This window comes from Rhincodon typus, chromosome 10 (assembly GCF_021869965.1).
Source record: "Rhincodon typus isolate 14 chromosome 10, sRhiTyp1.1, whole genome shotgun sequence".
Taxonomy (NCBI): Eukaryota; Metazoa; Chordata; class Chondrichthyes; order Orectolobiformes; family Rhincodontidae; genus Rhincodon; species Rhincodon typus.
The window spans coordinates 1622476-1635480 of record NC_063341.1 but is presented as its reverse complement, the minus strand read 5'-3'; the positions used below and the strand labels follow the sequence as shown (position 1 = coordinate 1635480).

At 40.3% G+C, this 13005-nt stretch overlaps 1 protein-coding gene across 1 annotated transcript in view; it reads left to right on the top strand.

The window, feature by feature from the left end:
- The window catches only part of LOC109922222 (rab GTPase-activating protein 1-like), a 152084-nt gene that overhangs the window by 117624 nt on the left and 21455 nt on the right, over nt 1–13005 (top strand). Inside the window, exon 8 of the mRNA XM_048602003.1 lies at nt 169–337. Coding sequence (XP_048457960.1) covers nt 169–337 — 169 coding nt within the window. The remainder of the gene's footprint in view (nt 1–168; nt 338–13005) is intronic.

Here is a 13005-nt window from a genome sequence, read left to right as displayed (position 1 = left end):
ATTTAATGGCATATGGCTGCTGGCTATGGTATTTTTAGTGCTACAAGGTAGTCACTGTCCTGATCACTGTGATTATTGCAGCATTTTACTGGCACCAGTTGTTTCCAGGCCTCAAAAATGGTTCATTTTGTTCCAGTAGCACAAGAGTTTTTTTTCTTTCTTTTGCAGTTGGAAAGAAAAGATCGCGCAGGTATTGGTGACACGATGTATGAAGTGGTGTCCTTGCAAAAACAGTCTGAGAGAGATGGGACTGCTCCTGCTTCAACCGGCTTTATGCTGTACCATGGGAGACAAGCCAGTGTGACCCTCTCCCCCCAGGATGATAAGGATGATGAAGGTATGTAACAAGGTTTAGAAAAACATACTGTTCTTGAATAGAACTACAGTCAAACTCATTTGTAAAAGCAGTATCATTACACAAGACATTAAACAGAGGATACACGTTTACTTACTACATTTTCATGTGGATGCTGATGGAGGCTATTGAATGTTAAAGACCCCTGCCCCCTCTCTCAGAATTTAATCAGTTAAAAAGTAAAGCTTTCATTCCAGATATTATAATTGTCTTCGAGCAGCGTTGACTAATACTTTAGTCATGAACTAGTATGTGGATAATTGTTTCTCTAAGCTTTAAATATAGGGATAAGTAAAAGATGCAATGTTTGTTTGCATGATCTCTATACTAGCGTTTGCATGGCATATGCATGTGAACTTACTGCTTGTGTGTTTGTTGACAGTATAATTAGATGAAAAGCACGAGGTTTGTTTCCTTTGTTTGTTATGATTGCTGTACTTTTTTGGTTACTGACTTGCGTTAGACGTTTATTAAATTACACTTGGCTGGTTGACCAAGCTGTGATGGTGCTTTTTTTTTTAATGTTGAATGGGAGCTATGAGTGCTGTTGATCAGACGGGTGACAGGAATCACTTTGTGGGATCATCATTTACTGGGATCAGTACCAGTGGTGGTTCATTGCAAGCTGCTCTCATGATAGCCGCAGTGAAGTACGGGCCAGTTTAAAAAATGCCAAACTATCTACACCCTTTGTAGAAAGGTCAGATTGTTGCAGCAGCAGCAAAGCTGTACAGTACCATGTTGTCGTAACAGATATTCCTCTACCTTATCAGAGATAGCAGGAACTGCAGATGCTGGAGAATCTGAGATAACAAGGTGCAGAGCTGGATGAACACAGCAGGCCAAGCAGCATCAGAGGAGCAGGAAGGCTGACGTTTCGGGCCTAGACCCTTCTTCAGAAATTTGTTTCCTCTACCTTATAATCTTTCTCCAAGGCCCTCTTAAACAAGACTTCAAATATGTTCCACTTTCTTCAAATAACAATTGAAAAGACCCCTGAACTGGAAGAAGCAAATACTATCCTCTTTTTTCCCTAGCTTTCAGTACTTCAATAATTTTGAAATTGACCTTTGCTCCCCTAAATCATTTCCTGCATTTGGCACTGTCCCAAATACAGTACAGTAATAACTAATACAGTGCTTTTCAGTTGATGCAGAGATTTAATCAGGGGATTATAGCTACATTTTAATTGGTCTAATCAATGTAGGAACTTGTGGTGATCATTTTTAGTGAATCACACTCCCCCTTAGAAAGCCTCAGTAAAGTCCTGTACTCTTGTATCAAAACAGTATTTGCTAACCCTGTATTCGGATGATTATAGTAGCTGAATTTTAATTAGCCTAATCAACTCAGGAGATTCTGACGATCTTTTTGGTATCACACCACATCAGAAATCTCAGTAGGGCTCCACAAAAAACATGCTTTTCTCTCAGGTAAAGAATAAAATTAAAGGATCTGTAACGTTATATGAAAAAAAAAACAAGACTTTTCCTGATGCCTGAGACAGTACTACTACTTTATCCGGGATGACTGTAACAGATTATCTGGCCATTATCATATTGTGACAGTGGGACCCAGGCTGTGTGCACCAGTTAATGACTGCATTGTTGTAACAGTGGCTACTTTTCTAAAGTGCATGAAAAGGCTGCAAAGCTTCTTCGGGGAATGTCTTGAGATTGCAGAGGTTGTTCTAGAATTGCATGATCTTTCTTTTCCTTCCTTCCATCCTTGCTAATCCCTTTCAAAATATTTCTGATTGTCGTGGGCACTTCAATATTGCCAGGGAAAACCTTTTTGAAAGGATATTTCCATTGTTGACCAACCGAGATCAGTGACCTCGTCTGAGTCATTCTTTACAATATCCTTTAGCTGCACAAAGCATAGGTGAGAAAATATCATGGCTTAATTTTAATCAGATTGATAAGTTTGACACTTGCACTGCTGTTGTGCACTTGACTCACAGTGTGCGCAACAAACTTTCTGATCTTGGGAATTCTCAAGGTTCTTCCTAGTCTGTTATTTTTAACACCTTAATTAAGTGGTCATTCTGGTATGAAATTGTAATTGGAATCCTCTGGTGATGCAGTCATGATAAGCCCTTAGTGTGATGAGCATATCCAAGCATATGAGCCGTTTCATTGTGCATAGTCTTGTTACCTGTTCAATTATGCATTACCTTAGGTTTATCTTGATTAAAAATCCATCTGCCATTGCTGTGCTCACCTGCTAAATTAGCCCCAATGTTTGTGAATGTCAAATTAGTCTCCTTACCTGGCCACATTCCTTTACAGCTCGCTATAAAATCATTCCTCTGTGGAACTTTGCTGTTTCCTGTACCCCAGGCAGAGCTATTTTTATCTGGAAATAATGAATCAACATCTGAATATAATTGCTGGGAGAACCAAAGTTACCAGTGTGTTGGCAAATTGTACTTCAAGATAAGGTTATTGATTGATTGACTAATGCCATGCTGAAATCTTGTCTCAGAACAATTTCCTTTTATACAAAACAGAATTTCAGAGCAATTTTTCTTTATTATAGGCTGCAGTTTGTGGTAGGATAAAAGGGAGTTTTTGATATCTGTCATGCGAAGGGGTTGCAGAAATTATGTCTCGAGTCTGGTCAATGCTCCCTTCTTGAGGCATTTGCATTGAATTATGGAATAAATTTAACAAATCCCAAGCTTGTCGATAGCAGTCAGATCTGAGGGTGTGATAAGAAAGGGTCAAGCTCTATTATCTAAAGGCAAAGTTAAGGTTAGGGATTGATGCATATAAAATGGACTCAATAAGTTAAGGCCAGAATATTGCTTGAGTGCAAGTCAAACTAACAGGACAAGGAAAGATAAGTTAGCGAAAAGTGAATTGAAAAATTTCTTCATTCAGGCAAATCAATGATTGGAATGATCGATCAGAAAAGGAGTGGAATGACATTTATGAAAGAAGTTCTATTATGTAATTGGACAATGGGTTGGGTAAGATGAAGATACGGAGCAGTAAACTTCATGAGCAAAGAATTTTTAAAATTGTTAGTCTTTCAGACGTTGTTGTAAAATCTAAGATTTTGCACACCCTTCCACAATTTCTGACTTCTCAAAGGGGTCTAAAGCATGCTCTTACGGTCAGCGGGGTGCATTGGTTTAAAATTAGGTCACCATTTTCGGACAGAAATCGGGGGGAGCTTGTTTCTGAGGGCTGTGTGATATTGGAGCAGCCTGCCTCAGAAGGCGGTTCAGTCAGGGTAATTGAATTTACTCATTTAAGATGGGATAGTTTCTTGTTTGGCCAGGGAGTCCGAGGTTATTAGGGGATAAATGTGAATGTGGAATTTGAAACACACACAGATCAGCCTTGATCCTTTTGAATGGAGGAGCAGGCTCAATGACCAGCCTCCTCCTCTTAATTTTTACATATGCTGAAAATCAAGAAATGCAATGCACTTCCGTAGCCTTTAGCACATTCTGCAATTTCTTGTAAGTTACAATCTACTACTTGACTTATGATGAGAATGAAAGCTGGTCTGTTCTGAGACTCTTTGCTGGTTTTTTGGTCTTGTGATCACAAAAATCCCTGACTTAATCTCGAGAGCATAGCTGTTCAGCAAAGCAATTTACGAGCAAGAGCAATTTTTCTTGCTATTATTACTTGACCTCTTTCAAGATACTTGGGAAGTGCAATGCATATTCATTTAAATGGAAATGCAAGTAGTAAGAACGTGCTGACTCTGATCTGTCACCACCAGAGCGGATAGAGTGTAATCAGTATGCTGTAGCCACTGGAGCATATCTGCAACTTTCACCTGCAATTCTTCAAAAAGAGAATTATGTTTGGGGTTTAGCTCATCCCACTCTCCATAGCCTTGTGCCCTACCCCTGCCAGCTTGTAACACTGTCCTTTCACATTACTGTCGACAGACAGTGGGCTTTCTCTTTCTGCAAACCAGTAAGATTGGGAATTCCAACTACATTGGTAGCACAATTCCCAATGATCGTTGCAATCCAATCCTACTTGAACCTCAACTCTGACTTATTATTTGAATGTTCAGCTTTCATTTACGATGTCCACTGTGGTCGAGGGGGAGGTTTCAATTGATCCTGGCCAACCTCCCATCTTAAATATTAAGCTCGTGCAAACACTTGCTCTATCCCAACTCTTATCAGCTCTTAATAACAGTCACCTCTGTTTGCTGATCATCATTGATGCCTGTTTCAGCAGCACCTCGATTTAAGATTCTTAATGTTCATATCCCCTCATGTCCTTTCCCCTTTCTGTAAGCTGCATCAGCCTTAAAACCTTAGGTTGTAAATCTCTTAACTGTCAGAATCGGGGAAATTATACTGGGGACCAAAGAGCCGGCAGAAAAATTGAACATGTAGTTTGTTCTGTCTTCACAAAAGTGGGCACAGATAGTCTCCTAGAAATATTAGGGAACTGAGGGTCCAGTGAGAGGGAGGAATTGAAGGAAATCAGTATTAGTAAAAAAAAAATGTTGGGCTAATTAATAGGGTTAATGGTTGATAAATTGCCAAGGCCTGATAATCTAAATCCCAAAGTACTGAAAGAAGTGGCTGTGGAAATTTTCCAAAACTCTAAAGGCTGTGCAGCATTTCCTACAGATTAGAGAGTGGCAAATGTAGCCTTGCTATTCAAAAAGGGAGAGAGAGAAAAGCACAGCGAATTACAGACCTGTTAGCTTAGTGGAAAACACGTTAAATTCTGTTATAAAAGATGCGATGTGCAAACAGGATTTAGCAAAGTCAGCATAGGTTTGTGAAAGGCAGATCATAATTAACAAATCAACTGGAGTTTTTGAGGATGGAACTAGTTGAATAGATAAGAGAGAACAATGATAAATGAATGTAGTGTATTTGGATTTTCATAGGTTTTTGATAAGGGGTTAGTGGGAAAAGTTAAAGCATGTAGGATAAGGATAATATATTGGTCTGGATTGAAAATTGGTTGACAGACAGGAAATAAAAGACAGTGGAATAAAAGCAGAAAGTGCTGGAGAAATTCAGCAGGTCTGGCAGCAGCTATAGAGAGAAAAACAGTTAACATTTCGAGTCGCTTTGTCAGAACTGAAAATAGCTAGGAAAGGGTAGCATTTTTGCTGATGACAGGGTGTGGTTGGAGGTCGTGAGTAGAGCACTTGGAGATGGTACCCAGAGAGAGAGAGAGTTGGGTGGGTGGTGGGGGGTGGTTGGTTGGTGGTGGAAGTGACAGGAAAATAGAGACTGCTGCTGATAATCTGAGAGAGATTAGCGCTGGGTAAGGTGCTAACAAGAACATAAATTATTGAAAATGGGTAGTTTGCACTGGGCCCAATGCATATGAAACTGTACCTAGAGATGTAGGGGGAGGGCAATGAAAATACAGGAAGCCTAACCATCTTCAGTTACTTCCTTAATGACCTTCCCTCCATCATTAGGTCAGAAGTGGGGATGTCCACTGATGTTTGTACAATGATCAGTACCATTCACAGCTCTTTACGAACTGAAGTAGTCTGTGTTCATATCCAGCAAGATCTGGACAGCATCCAAGCTTGGGGTGAAAAGTAGCATTCGTGCCACACAAATGCCAGGCAATGGCGATCTCCAACGAGAGAGAATCTAACCATCACACTTTGTCATTAAATAATATTACCATCACTGAATCCCCACTGTCATCAACGTTGCTGGTTACTGCAGACCAGCAACTGCACTGGATTGACCATATAAACATTTGGGCTACAAGAGCAGGTTAGAGGCTAGGAATCCTGCAACGAGAACCTCACCTCCTGACTCCCTGAAGCCTGTCCACCATCAAGACAGCACAATGCAGGAGAATGATAAAATTTCTGTCTCCTTGCCTAGATGAGTGCAGCTGTAATAATACTTGAGAAACTGGACACTATGCAGGATGAAACAGCCTGCTGAGGGTGGTGTTTATATCGAGAGGACTGGACTGTAAGGGTGCAGAAGTTATGCTACAATTATACAAATCCCTGGGGAGACCCCACTTGGAGTACTGTGAGCAGCACACCTTCGGAAGGATATATTTGCCTTGGAGGAAGTACAAGATAGGCTTACAACAAGGAACCTGAACTTTAGGGTTTCGATTATGAGGAGACATCATACAAGTTAGGTCAGGTTTCTCTAGAATTTAAAAGGTTAAGGGATGATCTGAACAAAGTCTTTAAGATATTAACAAGAAAAGACAAGATAGATAAAGATAAACTATTTCCACTGGTCAGGGATTCTAGAACTACGGGGCAGAGTCTGAGAATTAGGACCAAGCGTTCAGGTGAGATGTTAGGAAGCACATGTACACAGAAAGGGTGATAGGTGTTTGGAATCTCTTCCACAAATAGCAGCGGATGCTGAATCAGTTGTTTGTTTTAAGTCTGAGATAGATAAATTTTTGGTAAGCAAAGGCATTAAGGGATGTGGGCCAAAGGCAGGGATGTGGAGTTAAGCCATCATCTCATTGAATAGCAGAACAGACTTGAGGGGCTGAATGGCCTACTCCTGTTCCTACGTTCGCATCCCATTCACCAATTTCAGCATGAACTCGCTTTACCAACGTACAGTGCCATCATCTACAAGATCGGCTATAATACCTAACCAAGGCTCCTTCAATAGCACTTTCCAAATCTGCGCTATCTTGAAGGACAAGGCCAGGAAAAGCACCAACTGCAAATTCTTCTCCAAGCCACTCACGACCCTGATTTGGAAACAGATCACCAAGGCTTCAGTGTCAAAATCCTGGAACTCCCTCTTTAACAGCATTGCAGTTCTCCCTCCGCCACATGGACTGCAGTGGTTCAGGAAGACAGCTCACCATCACCTTCTCCAGGGCAGTCGGGGATGGTCAGTATATGCTAGACCAGCCAGCGACACGCATATCCCATAAACAAATAAAATTCTAAGCTTAACTGCCCAGTAGCTATCAACCCTTTGTGCACATTGAGGTAGAGACACTTGCATTTTTGGGCAGCAAACTAAGACTGTGAAGAAAATTTGATTTGTTGAGTTAAATCATCTTTTTTTTTCTTAAGAATATTAGGCCTTTACGCAAGATATGAATATAATTCATCTCTTCAAATGTTCGTGTCTACTCTGTGAGGGCAGAAACCACTTAGAAACCCAGAAAGACTGTTTAAATCTCTAGCCCACTACATTGGGAAAAGTTAACAATTTTTTTTTTAAGAGGGAGAGAAATATGTTTGCATGGGCTATGGTGCAATCTGGCCAAATAAGTCAAGCTGATGAGTTATCCGAAGGATGTTGTTATCCATCAGAACTCCAGTGGATGGTTAGGGTGGTAACATTTATGATTTGAGGAACTTGCTGAGATCCCATCCTGATGAGAGTGACAATGAGATAACCCATAGTGACTCAGCTTTTGCAGTTCCTTAAACATTTGCTTGCCATGACTGACTAGGGTAGTGCGCTAAAAATCATCTTTCACTGTTCCTTGAGTTACCGCAAATGTGAAGATTTAATGAGACTACTAAAAATCCCAGTTTACCTCTTAACTGATCAGGGCAGTGTAGTGGCTCAGTGGTTAGCACTGCTGCCTCACAGCGCGATTCCCACTTCGGACGATGTCTGTGTGGAGTTTGCACGTTCTCCCTGTTTCCTCGCACAATCCAAAATTGTGCAGGCTAGGTGGATTGACCATACTAAATTGCCCCTAGTGTCCAGGGATGTGCAGGCCAGGTAGGTTAGCCATGGGAAATACAGGGGTAGGCAGTTGGTCTGGGTGGGATGTTCTTTGGAGGGTCGTTGTGGGCTGAATGGCCTGTTTCCACAATTCTATGATTGCTATCCAGGATTAAAGCAAACCTCAGCAGGTTCCTTCTGTAACAGTAAATAATGATTTATTGCAACACTTTTAACCTTAAGAATAGTAAGAGAACAGGATTTCTAAGTTATGTAACTTATCCCTTTTAAAAATTCTTTCGTATATACAGGCAAAGAGAAATCAGCTCTGTTCTGTTTCACCAGTCCCAAATCTCAAAAATCCAGAAACGCAATTCTCAATTCTCCCATGTTGTTTCAATAATATCTGCATAGCCATAATCAATCTGTAGTCCATTAGATGCCTGGTTGGACCTGAGGTCAGTCTTGTTATCCTTGGTTTCTAGCATTTACCTTCAGTGTAGTTTCAATGTAGTTTTTCTGCTCTTCGAATCGAAATTGGAGGAAGAAACTTTACAGAGAAAAGGACAGAGAGATTAATGCAGCTAACTTGTGGATGTCTCCTTTCTTCTTTCTTCGTACTTCGTAGAGTCTGTGATAAACTGCAATTTGTCAAATCAGAGGCTTGTTGTTTTGCTGAACTCCCCTGAATCCATAACAAATGATTCCACTTTGTCTTCTCTGTGTGTTCCCAAAAATGTGACGTTGTTTCATATGCACCAGTTAGCTTCATTTGTTTTCCCAAGGTTGCAAACAATTCCTTGAACGTTCTCACCTTTTAAAAACAGCGTCCATTTTTCTCATCTTTAGTCCATAGTTCAGAAGAGAACAGATATGGCCTCTTATGCTCTAAGCAAATTGGGGATAGAGAAAGTGAACAGCGGCAGCAGGAGGAAAGGCTTGTGATGCATATGGTTTGCTACATCTGTGAATTTGTAAGATAATGTCTTCTAAAATGGAGGTTTTGATGGAATATTAAAGTTAAGAGTTTGTGTGTGGGTTGAGCAGTTCCGACAATTAAATTAGAATGGGATACGCATAAAGGCTAAATGCAGTTTTTCTTTCTGGAGCCCATGCTATTTTATAGTGGCATTTCTCGAAATGCAGGCTACAGCTCTTGAATGCTCAGAAACCTTTAACTTCATTTCAACAGGCATTTATGTGCAATTCCTTTACTTTCTTGCTAACATGAATTCCAGTGATTGATGGCAATGACTGAAGTAGGCTGTTAAACACAGCTGTTGAATACTCATTGCAGTCTGACAGTCCTTGTTTTCAGCTCCAGCCGTGAAGCTTCAGGACCAAATGTAAATACTTTGAGGCTCATGTCGACACTGATGTAAAGAACATACTTTTTCTTTTGCAGTGGAAGCTTTTGATGGAAAACATGAGCCCTGTAATTGATATCATATGCCATTGGGATCCGAACATGTTTACACACATCAGCTTTCCAACATATTTGGGACTGATCCCTGGACTACTTATGCATATTGTGGAATATCGTTTGCAAAGCCTTTCTTCAGAGGCAATGGACAGGTGGCAACCCCAAGTGATATGGAGCATCCCATCTGTTGCGTCTACAAACAGACAAACTATCCCCATGACAGCGCATGCTGTCCACCACTTCCTGAAAGGCAAATTCTCACCTACATGAATTCCTGTTGGATTGCTACATTTGACGCTGACTTGAGCAGGACGGTTTTGGAGAGGGTGTCCTCTGTTATGTCGTTCAACATCGGAGATTCTATGCTCTGCTTATCTTACTCAGAGACTGGAAAGAACATCAGAACTGAAGTTAGCAGAATGCTGAAGAGGGTTATTGTTCTAAACATACTGCAACAAATTCAGTCCGTCTATGGCAGCTCCTTTTACATTACTAGCATGTGTTGTTGCATTGCTGAAATAACTGACATATATCTCATGTTCAACTTCTTATCTAGCTGCCTGCTTTTAAAGCAGATTCAAAAGTATTATTGCATTATATAACAAAAATAAATATCTTATTTAGCAAGTTCACAAGTGGTTCATTTATAATATGAAGATCTCAATAGTTCGGTGGGATTTTTTTGCACATAGCAACGTAACTACAGGAACTGTACAATTCCAAACTTTGTTATCAGGTTGTGGTTCAGTGTTGATAGAAGCAATTTTGAAAACCCTGACATTATAGTTTTCACATGGATAAACATATTCAAATTGGGGCCAGATTTTGCCAAAAGTAATGTCTTCTGATTTCACCCAGTGAGAATTGGAAAATCTTACAACATTTTAATTGGGTGAATATATTAAAGGAGGGTCTTTTGGCACAGTGGTAGTGTCCCAAACACTGGGCTAGTTCTTGTCCCATTGGCCCTGGAGCTGTGTTGCAACGTGTCTGAACAGGTTGATTGGAAATAATTATTGTGCAAAGAACATACAAACTTTATGGACAGTGAAAGATCGCCTGGCCAGTTAAGCCTGCCAGTGTGTTTATGGTGGTTGGATCATTGTGATTGAATACTGCCCACTTCCCTCCTCTCTCTCGTTATTCCTCCTTGCTTTCAGCCTGCTCTTTCTGCCCCCAAGCATCTGTCCTGCCCACTGCTCACCACATCAATACAGGAAATCCAGCAGCTGAAGGGAGATGTGAAGGTCTGAATCCATCAGATCAGTGCCTATACAGCACTGCTCGTGATCCAGGAGGTATAGGAATTTCTTTCCCTTCTGGCATCACAGATTAATTTTCAAAACTGTGATGGCCTGGTGGTAATGACACTGAACTGGTAATCCAGAACCCCAGGCTAATGTTCTGGGAACATGGGTTCAAATCCCACCATGGTAGATGTTGAAATTTTGTAAAATCTGGAATTAAAAGTTAACCTAATAGTGACATGTAACCACTGTTAATTGTCACAAAACCCATTAGGTACACTAATGTCCTTTTGGGGAAGGAAACCTGTCATCCTTAAGTGGTCTAGTTTACATGTAACTCCAGACCCAGAACAATGTGGATGACTTATTGAGCTCCCCAGTCTTTTTTGGGGGACGGTCCAATCAATTCTGAGGAAGGATTACTGGACCTGAAATGTTAACTCTGATTTCTGTCCATAGATGTTGCCAGAACCTGCTGAGCTTTTCCAGTAATTTGTTTTTGTTTCTGATTTCCAGCATCTGCAGTTCTTTTGGTATTTATTAATTTGGTCCATGTAGGCATGAGATTTTTTGATAATGCAGCCATTAGATCGTTAGGATTAGGTGGCTTTGAGTATTTGAATGAAATTAGATTAAGATCAAACATAATTGTTAAATTAGTTTGAATGCTGAAACCATAGCTGGTCAGAAGAATAAGTTTTCATAGCTAACTTCCTCATGTACTTATGATTTTAAATGTAATTTCCATTGATTTCTTACCAAAAATAGGTCTTGGGTATATACATAGGATTACATAGACTGTATGGCACATTAATGTAACACTTGAGCCTCCTCCGTCTTTCCTCATCTAAAACTTTCATTATCCATCTCTTCCTTTTGTATTTTTCTTGTTTCCCCAGGTTTGTTTCCACCCTTGGATGACTGTCTGTGTGGAGTTTGCACATTCTCCCTCTGTGTGGGTTTCATCCAGTTTCCTCCCACAGTCCAAAGATGTGCAGGTTAGGAGGATTGGCCATGCTAAATTGCCTATAGTATCCAGGGATGTGCAGGGTAGGTGCATTAGCCAGGGAGAATGCAGGGTTACAGGAATAGGATAGGGAGCGTGGATCTGGGATGTTCTTCAGAGGGCTGGTGTGGACTCCATTGGCTGAATGTCCTCCTTTCACACTAGGGATTCTATGATTCTATAAATACATCTATGCTATTCAGTTCAACCACTCCCTTTTTGTGCCAAGTTCCATGTTCTGATCACTCTCTGGAGAAAGATGTTTCTTTTGAATTCCCTATTTATTTCTTAATGACTGTCTTATATTGATAGCCTCTAAATATTCTCTTTGTAGACGCTCTGTCAAAATTTCTGATAGTTTTAAAGACTTTTATTAGGTGACATTTCAGCCTTCTGGTTTTTTTTGATGGATGCATCTTGTAGATCCTTTCCTGATGTGTAAACACACATATATCTGGGATTATCCTTAGAAACTTGTCACGACTTAACCAGAAAGAGCAAGCAATGATTTTATTTCCCAAACTGTCACAAAATGTGTCAAATCTTAATTAAACTAGATGACCAGTTTGACTGAAGGACTACTCAACAAAAACAATCCATGCCAGGTTACATTATTAGCTGAGAAAATAATTGTTTGCTGCGAGCATGCTTTATTTGAACAAATAGCAGACAAAAGAAAGGATTTCAAATTTGCTACAATGCAACTTAAGCTATCCCCTCTCAGCATCCCCAAATTCATACACCCACATGTATTCATAATCAGCCAGATAAAAGATGGATGGTTTGACACAAATATAGATGAAAAAATGTAGAAAAACAAAATTCTGAAGATCAGAAGTCCAGATCTCATGTCAGCTTTCCTGCTCCTCTGATGCTGCTTGGCCTGCTGTGTTCATGCAGCTCTACACCTTGTTATGTCAAGAGTGAGTTATGTTGTCTTTCTCAGTTCCTTTTAATGTCAGCAATGGCGAAACACTGCTGTCTGTAAAGCAATGGCCATTCTTCACTTGTAGTTGATCCAGGGCTTCCTAGCTGTTTTGTTAGAGTTTCTTAATTTTTCTGTGTTGTCACTCGCTGATAGAAAACATATCTCTCTCTTTCCCTTCTGTTTGCTGACTCTGGATGACCTTGGCCACTCTGCACTTACAGATCTGTAACAAACTGCAGCTGGACCAATCCAAGAGTTGTCATTCAGTCAATTTTTACTTAACTCAAAAACCCGTAGTGGTGTGCTGACTTAATAATGTGACAATCCCACTGCTTCAATAGCAATGTTCTCTTGTACAGCTAAAAATGTAAACCACTTGATTTTTCAGAGTTTCACAACTCATC